A 21193-nucleotide genomic window follows, 5' to 3' on the forward strand; every position below is an offset into this window, starting at 1 on the left:
TGGCTGTCATTCCACGATGACAGAACTAGCAGCAAATAGGGAAGATGATTTAGAGGCCATTTCATTGTCTCTTCAGAGTGGGGCTGGGTAGGAAGGGTGGCCCTTCTCTCAGCCATGAAGACAGCTGGCATGCATGACAGACTCATCCCCTCAGTTGTAACGGCTCAGAGCTGTGATCAAGCCTCTTCTCCTCACTCTCCAGGAGATACTGCTGCCCCCTCAGAGGAACCCATGCTTTTTTTTGAGGAATGAATAGATGTCCTGCTTAGAATGTCCTGAAGAAAATAAAGGGACATGTTTTAGGAATTCACAGTTATTTTTAGGCTGTAAACCTCTTGTTTTCTGTGTTGTCTTGCAAGTGTGACGGTAATACAGAGACAGCTTGTAAGGTGCCATCCTGGAACCACAGCTTGGAGGTAGACGAGACCTTTATGTTATAACTGTGCAGAATGGGCATGAGAAGATGAAGCTCTCTGAGCTGCACTGCCTTGAGTCTGTAGGCAGGAGAGCCTGGTGGTCATGTCACACTTGGAAACTCACAGAAAATATGCACCAGAACAGCTGTGGTGATCTGTCCATATCCATCCAGCTGACCAGGTGTCTGTGTCATTTTCAAATGAGTAGGATACTGAGGTCACACACCTCTCTCTTCCCCGAGGCCTCTGACCTCAGGCTCTCTTGCTATGGTTACCACATGCTTACATTTTCTCGCTGGCTCGGGTTGCTGGCTCATTTGCAGTGGCTCTCGCTTTATTACCCAGTAAGCATTTTCATTTCCATTCTCAACGTGTCTCTAAGTGCTTTCATATTGATTGTTTTTTATAAAAGTGAAATTCATAAAATATAAGTTAGCCATTTTACGATGAAGAAAACAGAGACATTCAGTACATTCTCAGTATTGGGCAAATGAACATCTCTGCCCAACTCAGATACCTTCCTATCACCCAAGGGAAGTCTACAATTGCTATGTAATCTCTGCTTCTTCTGCCTCACAGGCCTGCTCACAGACCTTGCTAACAAGGTCGTTAGCATCTCCTTCCTGTCTCTTGTCTCTGGATTTACTAACTACACATAATTTAGGTAAGGGGAACCATGGAATGTGGAGCCTTTGAGGTCCATCCACATTGTACCATATGTCAAAGTTTTAATCCATGGTATTCATGAGTTGCATTCTGGTGCATGGATATGACAGGTGATATTTGCCCACTGCTGGATATCTGTGTTCTCATCTTTTAATTGATATGCAAATCCTGTGATTAATGTGCACATGCATATATTTAACATACCATGCTAGGGAGTGAAACCGTAGGATCAGAGGGTCATTCTATGTTTAACCTCTTTGCCAGGAAGCACTAACCTGCTCCACAAGAGCTGGCTCATCTGCACCCAAGCCCTGTGTGTCTATCTTTGCTAACTCAGAAGCAAGGACTCCAAGCCTCAGCAATGTGATCCTGGCTTTGCTCTTTCACAAGGGCTCCTAAGCTCCGTCTCGCATATGCAGTAGTTTGAAGTCCCCCACGAGAAACCTTTCCCTCATCACAATGGCAAGCTACTTTTATCTTCTCTCCCCTTTAATCTGTGCAGATGCACATCTGTGCATGTGCTACAACAAATACAGAGTACAGAGAACAATCTCAGGTGTTGGTTTTCGCCTTCCACCCTGACACGGGGTCTAAGCTTTTATTTCCACTACCCACGCCAGGCGAGCTGCCCTGCAAGCTTTCGGGCATATTCCAAGTATCCACTTCCTATCTCACTGTAGGAGCCTGTGATTACCACATCCAGATTTATGTGGCTCCAGGAATTAAGCCTTGGGTCCCCACATTTCCATGGCCAGTGCTTCCTGCACTAGGCCTAGACTTGGTTCCCTGTTATAATTCAGTGTGTCTATTCAACTCTTATTTTATGATGATGTCGTTTCTCAAACAAGCATGCTGTTTTGCATCTCCTTTGATGGTAACAGGAACTGGGATTTTCTGACGCTCCATGTTTTTCTTCCCTCCACAGGTGTCATTCTTCCTCTTCATCATCTTTGTGGTGTACACCATGCTTCCCTTCAACATGCGAGATGCCATCATTGCCAGCGTCCTCACTTCTTCATCTCATACCATAGTGCTGAGTGTCTACCTGTCTGCAACACCAGGGGCCAAGGAGCATCTGTTCTGGCAGGTGAGTGTCCATCCTTATGGGAACCACGGGCCTTTTGCAGCTTTTCCTAGCATCGGTCAGAGCTGGCAGGGTGGGTTTGTTGAGTGCTCCTTGACATGGTTTGCAAGGACGGCTGAGCCCTGTTCTCCTCCACCAGTAGGGTTAATAGTCACTTAGCCATTAGCCACAATGAGAAAATGTTCACAAGATAATTGCATATATATAATAATATTATATATATACATATATACACACACATATATATACATATATATACACATATATGTGCATATAGGGCATGAGGGCCTTATATATACATATATATATATATATATATGTGTGTGTGTGTGTATATATATATATATATATATATATGCATATATATATGTAATTTTTGCTGATTGCTGTGTAGTGATGTAATTTTGGGAGCAAAGGTATACATTGGAATCTTATTATAGATTATAATTTTTACTACTCTTACTTTTTAGTATGAAACATCATAAATTAAAAGCATAAGTCACCCCCAACATTTCTCTTTGCAGATTATTGGAAAAAAAAACCACTTCAATTTCTCAGTCTTCTGGCAGATCTATGAGCATTAAAAAGCAGGGTTCTTTAAAATGCTACAGCGGCAAATTTGTGCATTCCTAATAAGTGATATTTCAAGAAGCCATTCTATTTAATTAGTTAAAAGCATTTTAAAAGCTATTTGATTTCCTATTATGTGTATCCATAAACACGAGGGTTGGTGATTTGGAGTTCTTCCTAACAGTGTCCCTTATTTTAATGAGAAAATGTATGTTTTATTTTGCTGTCTTGGGGTAGTCACAACAAATATGTCCACAGTATAAAATGTACAAGTTTCAGTGTGATGAGTCCTGTGCCAATAGGAGGGGTGATTTAATTCTGGAGTGTGATGGAATTGAACCAGAGCCTTGGAATACTGGCTATCCCTCTTAGTGCTGAGCGGTATCCTGACAACAAAAAGAGAAGTTTTAAATATGGCCAATGTGACTCCTGTGGAGGGAGAGGAACCACGTAGGTGTTCATGGAGTGAATGCAGATGGCTAACTTCCTGGTAGTCAGAAAGAAGACACACTGAAGAAGGGTCTCAGGGACAAGTATATCTTCAAAGCTATGCCCTCATGCCCTTGGTAACCTGCTTGTTCTGAAAAGCCACACCCTCTAACAGCTCCTTTATCCTTGGACCAATCAGGGGTGTAATCCATTCATGAAGTTAGAGCTCTCTTTTTTACCCATTCACCTAGACTTTGCTGTATTGGAATTCATCCTTCAATATAAGGGCACTTGAGGTCCTTATGAAATTCAAGGTATAATAGCCCCCTCTCTACAGTGAGAGCAAAGGTGATAGTCTTCAGCTTTACTCTGTGTACTGGGACTGTACCACCTGACACACAGAGGCCAGCCAGCACTTATTCAAATGGATGAAGGTGAAGTTTAGCACATTATAGTGTCGGATGGTATACTACCTGGTTTTGAGTGTCAACTTGACACATGCTGGAGTTATCACAGAGAAAGGAGCCTCCCTCGAGGAAATGGCTCCATGAGATCCAACCATAAGGCATTTTCTCAATTAGTGATCAAGGGTGGGAGCGCCCATTGTGGGTGGTGCCATCCCTGGGCTGATGGTTCTGGGTTCTAGAAGAAAGCAAGCTGAGCAAGGCAGGGGAAGCAGTCCAGTAAGTAACATCACTCCATGGCCTCTGCATCAGCTCCTGCCTCCAAGTTCCTCCCCTGTTTGAGTTCCTGTCCCGACTTCCTTTGGTGATAAACAGCAATGTGGAAGTGTAAGCTGAATAAACCCTTTCCTCCCTAATTTGCTTCTTGGCCATGATGTTTTGTGCAGAATAGAAACCCTGATTAAGACAGATGGGCAAACAATGACTACATGCCTGCAAGCTGCACGGTGTAATGAATTCGTACGAACACACATTGTGCAATGATTATTTACATGCCTGTCACTATACGTGTTGTATGTGAGACATAAAACTTGTTCCTTTCATTATTTGTGTCCTTGCACTCACAACTTCCCCCTTTTCCAAAACCCCAACTCCATACAACTCCCACGGCATTCAAAGGAAAGATGATCCTATGGCTTCCTGAAAAGGTTCCAGAAACTCCTGTGTACAGACTCCACCCAGGTTTGCTCCTCTGCTCTGCATTGTATGCTGCCCTCTGCATCCCATGAGAGATTTCCACCTTCTCCTATCAATGGTCATACCATGCTGACTGCTAGCACCAGGGTGGGTTGCTGTGTGCAGTAGCAAGTAGAGAATTCATTCAGACCATTTACATTCTAAATACAACTGTGGGGAAGCTGTCTTCACTGGCATCAGGTCCCTTGGATGTTTCATGTTTTGTGGCAGCTGTGTGGTGGAGGTTTCCGCTGGGTACATAACTGGGACATTCTTCATAGTTCCTCTGCTTCCTTCATGAGGAAATGAGGTATTACACCTTGGGACAGAGGCTTTAGTTGCTCTTATAGCAACAAAACAATTATGTAAAGAGGGAAAGGCAATGCTTTTTGAAGAAGTAGGTCTGTTTTAGGTCATTGCATTTTGTATTGAATTGGTTTCTTTGATGCATTGTTATCTTTATTAGTGAAAGAAATTGGAAAAAGATTAGTATGCCATCTTTTTTACTCTTTTCCCAAAACTAATAGGAAAATATGCTGGCTTGCAGCCAGAGGTAAGATAATTATGGAATTGTATAAATGACTTTAAGAGTGCTTAGTGCTATAATATCTCATATAAAGATAACATTGGAAAGAAAAAGACCCTATGGTCCATTTCTGATGTCTTCAGTAATTCCATGATTCCAAGAGCCAAAAAGGAAGAATGCAGTCATGGATTCTAAAGGGGGTTTGGTATGCTGCATAGAGCCCAACATTCGATGGAGCTAGGGAAATCTTATGGAAGAATTGGGGGAAGGATCGTGGAACCCAGAGGTGATAGAGACTCCACAAGAAGACACAGTCAACTAACCTAAACCCTTAAGGATTCCCAGAGACTGAAGCACCAACTGAAGAGCATACATGGGCTAGACCTAGACTTCCTGTATATGTATAGCAGATCTGAAGTTTGGTCTTCATGCAGGTCCCCCAAGAACTGAAGTTGGGGCCTACCCCAACTCTGTTGCCTGCCTGTGGATCCTATTGCTCTAACTGGGCTGCCTTGTCTGCCCTCAGTGGGAGAGGATGCACTTAGTCCTTCAGTGATATGAGGTGCCAGGATGGGATAATAAGCAGGGGGCCTCCCCCTTCTCAGAAGTGAAGGGGAGGGAGCAGGGAGGGTGGGGCAACAGGAGAAGGGTACTGGGAGGGGGACTGCAACTTAGATGTAAAGTGAATAAATAAATTAATGGAATGTGCATTTAAAAGGTGAGTTCATGTGTAAAGAAATATGAAGGCTAAGCTTTATTATGCTTTACCACTGCTGGAAATATAAGCTAAAATTACCACTGGATTGTGGGTAAAGAAAAACACTTCCTTGAATTCCTTTGATGCACAGTGCTTATAAATTAGGATGCTGTACATCTGCTGGTTGTCTCACTATGGTGTCATGTTCAGAAAAAAAGATTATGTAAAATGTAGGATACTAATCAAAGTATAAAGAAATGGTTTTTTGTCCTGGATGGTACTTCTCTGCCTCTGAGCCAGCAGTTCTCAACCTGTGGGTCAGGAAAGGCTGTTTTTCAGGTATTGCCTAAGACCATTAGGAAACAGATATTTATGTTACAGTTTATAACAGTAGCAAGATTGCAGTTGCGAAGTGCCAAGGAAATAACTTTATAGCTGGGGGAAACCACAATATAAGGAACTGTATTAAAGGGCCACAGTACTGGGAAGGGTGAGAACCACTGAACATGGAGAATCTACTGAGGTCATGTCTTACTTGTCTGTTAAGTGAAATACTGACTGAAGAGCCATCCACTCCCAATGCTTCCTATCAGAGTTAAATGCTCTTAGGAAATTTATTTAGCCACCATTTGCCTCAAAGCATTCTCATGCCACGATAGAGGAAATTTATTTAATTGATATTTATAGAAAGCACCAGCCAACACAGGAGAAACATGGAGTATAACCCTAAATGCATGTTGTAACTTTTATTTTGAAATAATCACAGACTTCTTTTCAGTAAGTTATGAATTCAATACAGAGAAGTATTTTCTCCTTAAACCACTTAAAGGCAAGTTACTGATCTACTAACCAATCTGATGCCTTATTATTTCAACAGTTTTCTGCAGTTCCAGTCTCTTATATAACTGTAGTGCACCTGTTTGTCTCAGGAGGTCCATGATTCTTAGGCCCCAGGCACTGCTCCCTTCTCACCATAGTTCTTTGGAAGGGGTGGGTGCAGTTAGAATCTTCCATGGCAATATGCTATAAGTTCTCTGCACTTCAGGCGGAGAGCTTTGGGGCTGCTTGGTAAGAATCTGGCATGGTTCAAGGACAAGGAAGTGGGCTTCAGGCAGGAATCTGACATTAAGCTAGAACAAAGAAGTAATTTCAGGCAGGAATCTAAATCTTAGGCTAGAACAAGGAAGTAGGCTTCAAACATGAAAAGGACTTTGGGCTAGGACAGGGAAGCAGGATCAGATATTTTGGTCATCCTGATAAGCCCTTAGAAACTGATCACAAAAGTGATCCCAGGAGTGATCGAGAGACTACGTTTACTGCCTTGCTTGTTCTTTAACTATTTGTGTTTATTGTCTTGCTTGTTCCTTGACTATTTGCATCTATTGTATTGCTAGTTCCTCAACCTAGAACTGACCTTAATACTTGCGTGTAATTAAAATGATATAAAAGCAAAAAGGAGGAGGGGGATAGGATAGGGATTTTTCTAGGGAGGGGAAATGGGGAAAGGGGATAGCACCTGAAATGTAAATAAGTAAAATCTCCTATTACAACTCCTAAAAATTGAAAGCAACAAGTCACGTTTGTTTACCTTTAAACCAAAGTAAGCAAATGTAGTCAGTAAAGGCAAGATGGGGCAGCTGTTGCCCTGTTGGGCTGGCTGCATCCTGCCTGAACCTGAGGAGTGGACAGTCTGGCAGCCAATGAAAGAAGGAAAGACTGGAGTCCTGTCTCACAGCCAAGGACAGTGGTCCAACACTTAGGCTTCCTCCAGCCTGAAGCTTGTGCTACTGAGCAGTGCATCTTAAACATGTATCTTGCCTGGTTTCCATTTTCTTCACGTTTAAAGGCCCTCATGACTGTTTCCGCAATGGCTAAGCGACTTCAAGAACTTCAATTTTCAGGCAACCGTATCTATGCACTGCGGCTGCATTTGTATTTGAATCTTAGTGACTGTTATTGAATCTTTACTTCCTTGGTATTCACAGCCCGTTCTGAATTTTCAATTCACATATCTTTACTTTTCCCTTGGGAGAAAGGGGAAATTTGAATATGGATTTATTTAAGTAAGTCGGTGATATGAGAATCCATATTTATGAAAGATGAGCTAAGGACTTCTTATTGGCTTGCTAGCAGGATTACTAAGATGTCAGGGAAATTGAAACAGGATTCTTTGACACTGTGGAAGCTTTAATATATTTAAGTTGTAAAACGTGGAGCGTTTTCCCCGTATCTAATGTGGACAATTGTCTGTGGCGAGTCTGGCATCAATGACGATGTGGATTTGTTGTGTAACTGAGATGAAGTGTAATTCAGGAAGTGTCTATTGGCGTCTGGAATTAAATTGCATTTGAGGTCTAATCTGAGCAGCTCAAAGGAAAAACAGTAGGTTACCAGCTGCCCAGTTTCTGGTGTGGAGGAGACTAATTGCCAGGAATGTGGATCTCTGTCCTCCTGTTTGTTTTCAAAGAAATACCAAATATTATTTTTCCATGAGGAAAAAAAGTATTCTTTATATCACAGAGGTATGGATTGAGTCTAATTCATATCTTGTTTCAGTAAATGGTTGCTTATATGATCTGAAGGCATTTGGTTTTGGAAGGAAAGGGGGATTGAAATAGGGAAGAAGAGAAAATAGGTGTGTCATGTGAAAAAGTAGGTCACGTGAATAAAGTTGAGAGCAAATATGAGAGCAAATCTTTTCTTCTCTCCCCTCCCCCTCCCCACTCAACCCTCATCCACTGCTCTGCTGAAGACAAGGTCCACCCTGGCCCATGGGGGAGACAGAAAAAGTGAGCAACAGTAACTCTGACCTCAGGACATAAAAATCACACTAAAAACATTTCAGCAATTTCTAGAGTGATAACACAAGAGTTTGAAACCATATGTCGTGTTTGAGGTTAGCAGCCTGTTATAGAGTGAGGTCTAGGTTTGTTCTGTGGTCTTTATATATATTGTGTGTGTGTGTGTGTGTGTGTGTGTCTGTGTGTGTGTCTGTGTGTGTGTCAGGAGGTATTGAACAGAACACTGTCCTGTTCTTAAAGATTTGATAAAGGGTGCATGAAAGATGGATTTCCTGAAAAATAAGGCAACATTGTAATTTGTGAACCATGTCCATCCTGTTACTGGTTTTAGCATCTGGACTGTGTAACTTTCATTCTTTAACAGAATGATTCTCTGCACACACATTACACTGACAGATCTATCAGAGTTTGTTCTGCACCTTTTGCTAGCATTTTATTTGGCAAGTCTGGAGTGATTTTCCTTTTATCTCCACTAACTCATGTGTCTTTGGTTTGACACCTGTAAATAGCTGCAGCTCTGATAATTCCAAAGGTTTGCTTTAAATGGAGGAAGGTAGTTTGCGATGGTCATTACTCTTTGAAACACACAGAAGGGAATGAGAAGATGAGAATTGTCAGTGAGGGCTCATACGTTCCTCCCCTTCTCCTGTGAACTTGAACACAGAATGAGGCTTCTGTTATGTGTAGTAATCATTTGTCCTTGGTAAGAAAACTGCAATGGTCCCGAGGAGTCCTGTCTGGGGTAGAACATGACTCTTGGGGATAGTTTGGAAAGACAGAGTCTCAGGTGAGCCTAATGATCTAAAGAAGTGGGAACAATTGGTAGAAGAAGAAGAAGGAGAAGGAGGGGGAGGGGGGAAGGTGGGAGGAGGAGGGGGAGGGGGAAGGGGGGGAGGGGGGAGGGGGAAGGGGGGAGGGGGAGGGGGGAGGGGGGGGAGGGGGAGGAGGAGTAGGAGGAGAGGAGGAGGAGGAGAGGAAGAAGAGGAGGAGGAGAGGAAGAGGAGGAGGAGGAGGAGAAGAAGAAGAAAGAGAAGAAGAAGAACAACAACAAAAAGAACAAGAAGAAAAAGAAGGTAGCCCTTGCCTCTGACTGATCATGTTGTAGGAATGCATTGAGCCCATTTTATTCAGTGAAGGACAGAGTGGACAGTAAGATCATTCATTCTAAAGGCAGCAGAAATGGTGAAACAAGGAAATAAATAAAAAGGACTTAACTGAACCAGGCACATAGCACTCAAAGCATCAAGGATTAGTTATAACAGCTTATTGGTAGATATACAACATTGCCAATATCTGCAGCAAGCTGGATAGGCAGATGACAGAGTCATCAGAGCATGAGAACACTGATTTTCAACTTCACATCTCCTGAGAGATGCGAGACCTTGGTGGACAGACTCAAGACTTGGGCTCACCATTGCTGAAATTCCTCTCTGATGTTCATTAACATTTTGATATAACAAGGAGCATGGGAGCTGGGCAGAAGCAGCTTCTTGATATCAGGAGGGATTTGGGTTTAGATCTCACTTCTGCCTTAAACCTGTGTGTGGTAGATACGCAGGTGACAAACCCAACTTCTCCCACAGAAAGTATGGGCTGCCAACACTTGAAGAAGTTGTCATGTATTGTCTTTCATCGATCAGCCTCCACAGGGACTGTGTAATGCCTACAGATACCTTATGCCCAGGACCATATTGCTCTTCTGAGTGTGGCACACCTCCCAGACTGACCATGTTAAGGGTATATACATTCAATCAATGTTGACCCAGTGATAGATCTTCTCTTCAGCCTCAGAGCATTCTTGGGGTTTTCTGAATCACATATCTGAACTGCAGTTCAAATTCTCCCTCCACCCTATTCTACCTCCTTTCCTCTCCTTTGGTCTTGGTCTAGGGAACCATAGTTAAACCCAAACCTCCCTCAGAATGTTCTATGTATTTTCCAGTGACAACAAGAAAAAATGCCTATGCACTCCCATGTAGGGCACTGATCACATATCAATGAAATACCACCATATTCCAGCTTTGTGAACCAATGAATTCATTAGAGTTTCTTCCAGGAACATGGATGAGGAGGTATTTACAGGAGCAGCTGCATCACCAAAAAGCATATAGATAATGACTCAGAAAAATCGCATCAATAGACTTCCTTATGGAACTTGTAGAAAGCTGCACCATAGAAGAGTCTCTTCTCACTAGCAGTTGTTTACTGAGTATACAACCTTGGGGAGGGGACTGTGAACCTTGTAAGTTTTATGAACTTCCTATAGCAGGTAAGTTTCATGAGCTATTTGAGTAGTTTGAGCCTCTATTCTCACCTGAACAGTATCAATAGAAATGACTAATGAGCAGGCATGTGGCTGCTGGCCTTGGTGCTGAGTTTGTAGGCTACTGTAGTGGTTGCTCCTTGTATTGTAATTCTGTGATCACAATACTTGGCAGAAACAAGATAAGTTGGGGGGGGGAGTATTTCAGGGAGTTTTAGGGAGTCTGCCTATCAGGAAAACAGGGAAGGCATGGTGTTTTTCCTGGTAAGGAGAGTGTATGCACCAGGAAGCAAAGTGCATACCATCCATACCATCATCAAAGGCTTGGCTGTGACTTTTAAAGAACTTGTAAAGGACTCCCAAGAAACCTATTTGGCCAGCTGGGCTCAACCTTCTAAACATTCCACAACCTTTCAAAGTAACTCCACCACCTGGCCTCCAGGTACTGGATGTCCAAGCCTATGAAAACTTTCAGATTCAAATAATAACAGTGGCAGATACTATATATAAACATCCCAGGGTGGTATTTAGCTGTCAATAAATAGCAATAGCAGTAATAAGGTAGCTTTATTTAGTTTATATGGCTTCACAGACTTTAAGAGAAATAGGACATAAAAATACTTTGGGGGAATCAAGTCACACTCAAAGTTGACTTGGGAAGGAGGTGAATCTCACATGTGTGAGACCCTCTGAGCTGAAGTCTGGTTTTGATTAACCATTCTGTAGTGTGCTTTCCTCAAATCCAATATGACAAGTTTCCTGCTACTGGGATCTCCAAGTCCACACCTCACTGACAAGAATTCAGTCTGCTAATCTCCAAGGGCCTGAGTTCCTCTGGGTTCACATCGCATGACTTTGGAACACCTCGGGGACAGCTTCACAAATGAACCTCTGTAAAGGGTAGAAATGGAACAATGCCAGAGCGAATGTGTAGAGACCCACTTGCCAGTGGGGTGACGTGGACCCCCTTTGCCATCTTTCTGGAATTCATAGTCCTAAGACGCTCACTGCATCTCTCAGACAGCCTAGAGGATGGTTGTTTTCTCCCCACCTTCTCCAGTCCTCTGGCACCCTGCTTAGATAGACTTGCCCTCTGAATCTTGGTGTGTAGTCTTGAGGACAGGCAATGGCTTCTTCCTGCATCTCTCCCATCTCTTCCAGCTGAGATACAGCATCATTTCCCACGGGCTACTGCAACAAATCCCTATGAAAGTCAGTTCTTGAAGTTAGAAATTCATAAAACCTCATGCTTATTCTTCCACAGACCCAAACAGCAAAGCATGGGTAGGTTCTCTCACCACTAGAGATGCAGAATAAAAATCTGTTTATGCTAGTGTCCTTGCTTCCAGTGGGGGTCAAGTGTTCTTTAGACTCAGGCTCCATGAATCTATACCTCTTCACATGCTATATCTTCTCTACATCTTTCTTTCTTTCGGCCTCTCATGGAGACAGTGGCTGTAGTAATAGGACCCATTCTAAATTAAGGATGTTCTAATCACAACTTCTGTGGTTTGATCTAAAAAAAATTCTTATTACCCCCAAAATGTATACTGAATGTATACCTAGTATTATACATGTATGTATGTATGTATGTATGTATGTATATATGTATGCATGTATATATGTATGTATGTATGTATGTCTAATAGGTATACTAGTGCACGAACGTACACACACACACACACACACACACACACACACACAGAGTAGGCATTAGGGGATCTACTGCTGAGCCTCACCATGTGTTAAACACAGATTTGCAGATCCGCTTCTCTCCCTCTTGGTTTTTTTAGACTTCTCTCTGCCTCTCTGGTTCTCCAACACCAGTGACCATTTTAAGCTCTGTGGTACACAGCAAATGAAGATACCTTTTTTGAAAGTACTTATGGTAACATGAAAACAAAACCAAGCTAACAGAATTCAGGGTGTATGGGTATTTCCCCCTTGTGTAAATAAACTTCTCATGCACAAGAAAAGTAAAATGATTATTTTTCCAGATGATTTCAGATAGGTAAGGCTACCAAACAATTGCCCTTAGATCTTTGCCCACCTTAACAAAGAGAAAAAAAAGATTGGTATGGAACAGGGGGAGGGGGAGGGAGATACAGAGGAAGAGGGAGAGAAAGAAGGATGGATGGAGATGAGGAGGGAGATGGGAGGAGAGGGGAGAGAGACAGAAAGGAAGAGGAAAAAGCTGAGAGAAGGGAGGGAGAGAAAGAGGCCTCCCAATGGGTCTTCATGAACACTGCTTACCAGCATTCATTACCTCTCTTGGTGTTTGTAGACCTTTCTCATTTGTTCTGCTTTCTCCAGACAGTAATGGCATGTCAAGTGCCATTACAATTCAAATGCCTCATTTTCTTTCACCTTGTGTTCAGGCTTCCTCTAGGAGAAAAACTTCCAGCTTCAAGACTGGGGTAGACCAGCTGGTCTAACATTTAGTTTAGTAGGACGGACCTTCTTCTAAACAGAGATTATCTTCAGGGTTAAGGCAAGAGAAGCTTATAATTGGAAGGAAGGAACCATTTGCTTTCATTTACAGATGGTCTTATCACTCGCCTTTTCTTTAAAGAAGAAATCTTGAACTGTTACCAAAACACTTGTATACCCAGTGTGGGCAAGACTGTACAATTCCCTACTTACATAATGTTGAATAAATCTTGGGAATCTATAATTATCCCTATGGGGCTATGCTATGCTTATCCCTCATTCTCTATTTGAATTTTCTGGCTGGAGAGTTATTAAGGAATTTGCATCTGTCTTGAGAATAGCAAAAGCAAACATCCCATCACTGCCCTTGGCTCCACATGGTTTGCTCAGTCACAAACCTTAAACTACAGTGTTTAGTGCATTCGCTTAGAGTAGGTTAGATTGAATGAGATACCATCTTGTTTTTCCTGTAAAGATGTTTCTGCTTGGATTTACTTTCTCCACAGAGGTTTGTTTTGGTAAGATATATTCTCTTATAAATACCAACTTCTCATTCCAAATTGAGGAATCTATTAATGACTTCTTTTTTTTTATACTTCTATTTACTTTTCCCTGGCTAAGAAATTATGAATCTCCTGTCTGTATTCCAACTTCAGATCCATCCAGCAAATATTTTGCTTATTTTATTGCTCCAAATAGAAAAATTTGGATGTACATATTATTTTATTGCTTTCCAGTTTCTTCATCCATATCTTAGGTTTCTTTTGCTTTGTTTTATGTTAAACAATTCATAATTTTTTCAACTATATAATTACAAAACTCATAGTCTTTGATATGCCCCTTACCATTATTTTCTACATAGTTTAAACTTGATTTGCATTTCCTTTTTTTCTTAGAAAATCTTCTGTTGTTGGTGATGGGATTTTTTGACAATAGGCTTATTTTTGTAAGGTTCAAATTTATCATTGATTATAGTTTTACTGCATTAAAGGTTAGATATGGTGTCCTGCTTACTTTTTATTTATCCTCTTGAAATATACTTATATTTCATGTTATTATTATATTTTTTATTTTCATATACATATTTATAAAATATTTATAAAATAATAAGATACTGTTATTTTAATATTGTTATTTATTATTATTATTTTATTAATTTACTTGTATACATGGTATGGGTGTTTGAGTGCAGAGCATATCTGGGCCATGTGCATGTATTGCAGTCAGGGGTCAGCTCTCTCCTTCACTGCAGTTTTTTTCAGATGGAACTCATCATTAGGCTTGCATGGCAAGTACCTTTACCCAGTGAACACTCCCAACCCCCCAGAAACTCTGTTTCTGCTCCCAACATAGCCTATCTCCATGAGCTCCAAACTGGCCATGTGGCCACCAACTCTCCTCATAGTCACAAACTTGCTGGGCACTCTGGCTGCTTAAACTATGGTCATGATGACTTGAGTTCCAACCCCAGAATCCACAGTGGAAGGAGAGAACCAATTCCTAAGAGCTGGCTCCTGACTGCCACAGGTCATCAACATGATTCACCATGGCCAGTGGAGATGCTCATGGCACCAGGATAAAGATCTCAGTATCAGTGTGCTTCACTCCTCACATCTTTCCTCATTCAGCTTCTTGCATTTCCCAAGCTCAACAGGCTCTCACCAACAGGTCAGTAGCTGTGAGCATCTAGGCTCAACCTCCACATATCTGAGTGGGCCCTGAATAGCAAGGCTCCTTTTCGTGGAGCTGCCTGTGAGCTCCTCCATGAGTATCCCTTTCTGTGTCTTTTCTTGGTCTACACTCTGGTGCCTGCTTGCCTTTGATATTAACCACACTCATGTTAGAGGCTCTGTCTTTTTGTATTGAAAACATAAATGGCTTCTGTGTTTCCTGTTTTTTTCTGTGTTCTAGTTAATTACCAGTCTGAGAAGATGGAATGCATTCTTCATGTGGTAAACAGCAAATATAGAGTTCTTAAAAACTTCTTAAAAACCTGCCTTGTATTTTATGTCTGAGCCTCAAACTAAAGACCAAGATAGTGACCTAAGATGAGATAGAAGTTGCGGATGCTAAGAGAGTGAGGGAGTTGTTTACAGAGTACACTATTCTTAGATCCCAGCCTCAGGGTGGTTTCCACAAGCACTTTAGTTCTATAGTTTAAGACACCGTGGAGAGAAGTCTTCCATTCTAATCTTTGAACATTCTTTTTTCCATCTCTCCTTTTAGCACCATCTTCAAGTAGACAAGCCTGTTTCTGTGTAGAAAAGAAATAAAGCTAAGGTGGAGGCAGTGTCAGTACACTGCCCTAAATGGCCATTTATGGATATAAACATAGGGATGGAAAGAGGGAGGTATGAGGTGTCCACACTCCACTCTTCTATAAAACCTGTTATCCATTTTGATTCTCACCTTTTGTGGGACATAGCACATCAGAGGTCAGCATGCTTATGTGTTGTTGTGTCTTCTTTACCCACTTCTGCAACATATTCCATGGACCTTGGGAAGAACTCCCTGTGGCAGAACTCAGGTAAAAGTTATTATTCTCCATCACTGAAGGTACACATTAAGTGTGTACACATGTAACGAAAACCCTGAGTTGTGGGATAACGGAGCTCACAAAGGCCTGAACAGATGTAGAGACACAGCAGGTAGTAAGTGTCTTCCCTATTACCAAGCCAAGGAAATCAATGGATGTGTCTCTCCTGTGACAGTCACCCTCCTTAAGCATCCTTGATGGCTGTTAAATATCTATCAATTAGTTCCATTAAAGGTAATTTGAAGAGGTTTTTTTTTTTTTTTACTTACTTTTCTGTTGACATGATAAAACGCCATGATTGGGGTGACTTATAAAAGAAAGAGTCTAGTTCAGGGTATGGTTCCAGAGGGTTAGTATCTATGATGGCAGAGTGGAGGCGTCATGGCACAGGTGGAACAGTAGCTGAGAACTCACATCTTGATCCACGCTGGAAATGGTGAGAGGTGTTTCAAGCCTTAAAGCTTGGCCCCATGACTCACCTTGTAGTGGTTTGGATGAGAATGGCTCCTATAGGGTCATATGTTTGAATAAGATCTCTAATTGGTGGAACTGTTTGGGAAGCATTAGGAGGTGTGGCTTGCTGGATGAGGTATGTCATTACGGGTGGGCTTTGAGGTTTCAAAAGCCCATGCCATTCCCAAACAACCCTTTCTGCCTTGTGGTTGTGTTTTAAGATGTGAGCTCTTAGCTACTGCTTCAACACTGTACCTGCCTGCTTGCCGACATGCTACCCATCATGAGCCGTAGGCTTTAATTCTCTGAAACCACAAGCCCTTAAACTCTTTTATAAGTTGCCTTGGCTGCATGCTTTATCACAGAAAGAATTTTTCCCAAATAATTGGTAGAGTTTTCTACCAACTAGGAACCAAGTATTCAAACATATGAGACTCTGGGAGTCACTCTCATTTGAATTACCACAAAGGACAACAACAATCCTAACCTCCTCAGACATTTATGTTATTTTCTTATTATCTTCAGGACAATCCAGATCTTTACATGTAATTTAAATCATCTGAGCTCTCCAAATTTACAATATTATAGAATAACCAGAAGAAAGACACAAAGGTGACTGAAGAAATGGAATGTATAAATAGGATTGCAAGGATCTGGGATTGCTGGTCATTGGCAGAAAAAGTGAACTGAAATTGAACTGCCTTCATTGAGTTAACATGACCCATAGGAGGAAGAATGGCTGGAGGTTTGTCTATAGTCCTATAACTTCTATCTCTGGGCCAGTATTTTATCTACTTAGCCAGGCAGTAAAGAGCACTGGTTTAATCTCCTACACATACAGAGGCATTTTCAGAATATTGTAGAAGAAACTGGGCTCACCAATCTAGAGAAAATTCCCTTATGTTTCACTCAAAATATTGTTAGTGAAAGGCAGCTTCGATTAGACCTGTTAACAAGCCCGGAGGAGATGATTCTTCTGAATGTAAACCAGTCTCTGTGGCAGACGAGAAACTTTATGGGGACACACTCTAGCCTTCCACTCCTGTAGCTGATCTAGACTTCTGTTGGGTGGATTATTTCATGGTGGCACTCTTGTGAAAAGTATCCCCACATCATAACATCACTTAAGGGGGCCAGAGCACCTGGCAGATGTTGAATTAAAATAATGGATGTCGGTATAGATGTTGAAGTGACCTGGAAACCCATACCTATGCAGGTGAAGTGCATGGTAACCCCATCATCCCAGCAAACACTTGTGAGGCTTGTTCAGTGGCAAGTGGTATAGGTGATTATCTCCATTGTAAATGCCCTCCTCTGGGAATCTTTTTAAAACTTCTTCAAGAACCACAGTTCATGTCTTCAGTGCCTTGAAATTCCATGGCCTAGCCTAGCTTGGCTTTGGTCTTGGCCCAGATAAATGGGCATTGTTGATGAGAACCTTGATCACATAGAACTTAGGAGTCATCGCTGGAGCCCTTCTGGCCAAAAGTGGACACACTGACAAAACACCAGTTAAACTGCATTCACTACATGGTTCATCCTGTCTTCATCTCCTCCTCTCTCTTCCCTCCTGACCTTGTCCACCTTGGAAGTTTGACCTTTTGACCTGCCATACGCATGGCATCTCTCATTCTTGCACTATTTGCTGGCAGTGAAATCCACCCCCCTTGGATATCCTTCCCATTATATATCTGCTTTGCTGTGAATTTAATAGCTGCAAAGGTTTTTCTGGCATGCCAATAAGCCATAAATTGTCTTATGGATAAACTTCCAATTTCATCTAAGACTTTTCAAGTAAAAGCAGGAGAGGTGAATGTAAGTGTTCAAGCTTCCCTTCCTTGCTATAAGTCTCTCTCTCTCTCTCTCTCTCTCTCTCTCTCTCTCTCTCTCTCTCTCTCTCTCTCTCTCTCTCTCTCTCGGGAAATTTCAAGGCTTCTGTGAGCTTTGGTGAAGAGACCAAGAAGCAGGTTAAGTATTTCATTCTGGTGTTAAGGTATATTTTTACAGGAATATTACAAACCTCCTCAAGTTTATTTTGGGGCAAACTTGAAATTCTTATTTATTATTTAAAGGGTTTTACAATCTAATATTTATAACATCTCAAAGTAAAGATTTTCATTTTTGACTTGCATGTGATTTAGAAATCAGTTGGTTGGTCTCTACTTTCAAATTTAAGTATGTGTCTTTGTTACCAGTCAGCCTACACCCCACAAGAACTTCAACAGGGGTCCTCAAACTCAACACAGTACTTCCCAGCTTGTGACTCTTTCATGTCTGTGGGAGGCACCACTACCTCCTCACTTTGCTCCCTTCCCAACTCATCATCCTCCCAACTGCTGAATCTTAGGCTGTTTCTCATTCTCCATCCACCATGGCACTTAGCCTCCTCTCAGTCTTCTTCTGTGTCTGAGTCGTTTCTTTCTCTCCAGGTCTTTGTAATATCTCAGCCTCATTGTACATCCACCCAAAAACCAGTCTACAATCATTTCAGTGCCTTTTTTCCTTTTCAACCACTGGAAGAATAGAATAGTCTGTCAGTACTGAGATAATAATAAGCGCTGTACAGAACCGTCCCAGCTGCCTTACAGTCTTCCCATCCCTTCCTCGGTATAGGATCTGAGTTCCTTATAGATACTTTCAGTCCTGTTACCGCTATTCTTCTCTCTATGGAGCAGTCCAGCATTGACACTTAGCTGGTACTTAAGAGCAAGCTTAGGTATCACCTGTAGGAAGTCCCCAGTGACCCCAAGTATGTTCTGGGTATCTGTGAGTGAACAATAGGTTCATTTTCCTTTTTCTGGCACCCATGTTTCCTTGCAAGACCCTTCAGATTCAGGCTCCCAGCAGACCCTGGCTGCTGGATTTATAAACGTCCTGTCGTATGTAAAGCTTTGAGCTTTGATCTATAGAACTTAAAAATATAACTTGTTTTCTATAGGAATGCAAATAGAAGCTGCATTCTTTTGTAAAGTATAACTTTTCTAAATCTCACAGAACTGAAGCTGTCATCACAGTAGCATGGTGTGTCATGGCAGGAGCCTCCATCCCAGAGTCAGGAAAGCATGAGCCCAGGTCCTAGTTCATGATTGCGTCATGACTTTGAACAACTGACTCAGCTTCTCTAGCTACCTATGACCTGTATGTGGAAGACGAAGAGTAACAGAACCGACTGGGGATGTGGGTATATGTGGCCTTTGCCCGAGGGTGTGGTCACAGGTCCAGTGAGTGACAGCCCCTTAGCCGGTTAGAGCTTTGACACTCTACCCCTTTCTCTGGCTTACTGTTTAATGGCATACAAACATCAAGCTTTTGAAGTTACAAGAGATACACTGTCCAAGATTTTTAGGTGGAGAGCATATGTTGCATCTGTCACAGCATCTGCAGTCATTTCCTCCAACAGTTAGGGAATGAATCATATGATGTTCAGCACTTTATTGTTCTGTGTCAAACAGAACAATTACAATTAAAAGTCCAGCAACAACTAAGATTACATTGTCTGAGAGGTAAGCATAAAGACTTTAATTTCTCCATAAAACTAAATTGTTTGGTTTTGTTTGTTTTGTTTTGAGACAGTGTCCCATGTAGCCCAGGATGGCCTCGAATTTCCATGTAGCCAAGGGTGACCTGGAACTCCTGGTCTCCCTACTTTCACTTCCCACATGCTGAGATTACAGGCAGCTCCGCCACCATATCTGGCTTCACAACTAAGTTATTAAATATTTTTCTAACTGAATTGTGTTCTTACTACAAATTTAGAAAAGTTTTAAAGCTTGGTGTCAATTGCCAGGTCATCATCCAGCAGATACGTTTCAAGAAATTTCTACATCCCAGCCCTTTCTATCAGAATGAGTGTGGGGTGGGGTGGGGTCTGTGTATGAGGGGTGTGGTATGGTGTGTGTGGTATCTGGTGTGTGTGTGTGTGTGTGTGTGTGTGTGTGTGTGTGTGTGTGTGTCTGTGTGTGTGTGAGAGAGAGGTGTGAGTTCATGTGATCTCATGTATAGGAGTTCAGGCATGCCAGGACAGGACAGGTTGGCAGGCAACCTCAGGTATGGGCCTTGCCTTCTGCCTTGGTACAGACAGGCTCTGTTGTCATTCTACATTGTATCTACCAGTACCAGTATCTCTGGCTTCTCCTGTCTCCATTTCTCATCTTGATACAGGGGCACAATTGGATTATAAGTGTATTGTTAGTGTGTCTAGCTCTTAGGTGGGTTCTTGGGATCTGAACTCAGGTCATTGGAATTATGCAACTGAACTTATCCATAGCTCTGTAGATATGACTTTAAAAAAAAAGAAAAGGGGACCCTCAAATATTTGAGCATCTACTCAGAGGCCTGTAAGCAACATATGCCCAAGTATCAAAGGGGGTGACCTTACTGTGACTCACTATGCTGGGGATATGGAACCTGAAGAGGCCACCTCCTGTATCCAGACTGGAATGCAAGTGGAGTGAAAGACACACCAACCCACCCACAAAACTTTCAAGCCAAAATTGATCCTGTCTGCAAGCAATGCAGGCATGGGGGAAGGAGCATAGACTGAGGGAGTAGCCAACCAAAACTGGCCCAACTTGAAACCCATCCCATGGGCAAGCACCAATCCCTTACAGTACTAATGCTACTCTGTAATGCTTACAGACTGGAGCACGTTGTCCTCTGAGAGGCTCCACCCAGCCGCTGACCCAGACTGATACAGAGTCCACAACCAAACAGTGGATAGAGACTGGGGGCTCTTATGGAAGAATAGAAGGAAGGATTGCAGGCCAAGAAGAAGATAGGAACTCCACAGAAAGACCAACAGAATCAACTAACCTGGACCCTTAGGGTTTTCAGAATCTGAACCAACAACCAAAAAATGGGCTGAAACCTAGGAATGGAGGCTTAACATCTCACAAGGGTCATTTCCATTATAATGTACCTTTCTACTGACTAGGTTGCCATGTTCCATACTGTACTTTCAGAATGGCAATGCCTTTATACAACAATTCTGGGTCTTGGCAGTTACTGGACAGTGAGTTTTAAGGCTCATGAAGAAAATCCTTAGCCACGAAGACAGATCCGTGTTTCTTTAGATGTTCTGTGTTTTTCTGGGAATGGCTGTGGAGCAAATATTTCAGATCATGGGCCATCTGGTGACAGGCCTGCTCAGCCCTGCTCTGGAAACAGCCACAAGCAGGAAATAT

At 42.1% G+C, this 21193-nt stretch overlaps 1 protein-coding gene across 1 annotated transcript in view; it reads left to right on the plus strand.

Moving 5' to 3' along the window:
* The window catches only part of Adcy2 (adenylate cyclase 2), a 358830-nt gene that overhangs the window by 101098 nt on the left and 236539 nt on the right, over window positions 1-21193 (plus strand). The window contains exon 3 of the mRNA XM_076916127.1: window positions 2008-2169. Coding sequence (XP_076772242.1) covers window positions 2008-2169 — 162 coding nt within the window. The remainder of the gene's footprint in view (window positions 1-2007; window positions 2170-21193) is intronic.

This window comes from Arvicanthis niloticus, chromosome 19 (assembly GCF_011762505.2).
Source record: "Arvicanthis niloticus isolate mArvNil1 chromosome 19, mArvNil1.pat.X, whole genome shotgun sequence".
NCBI lineage: Eukaryota > Metazoa > Chordata > Mammalia > Rodentia > Muridae > Arvicanthis > Arvicanthis niloticus.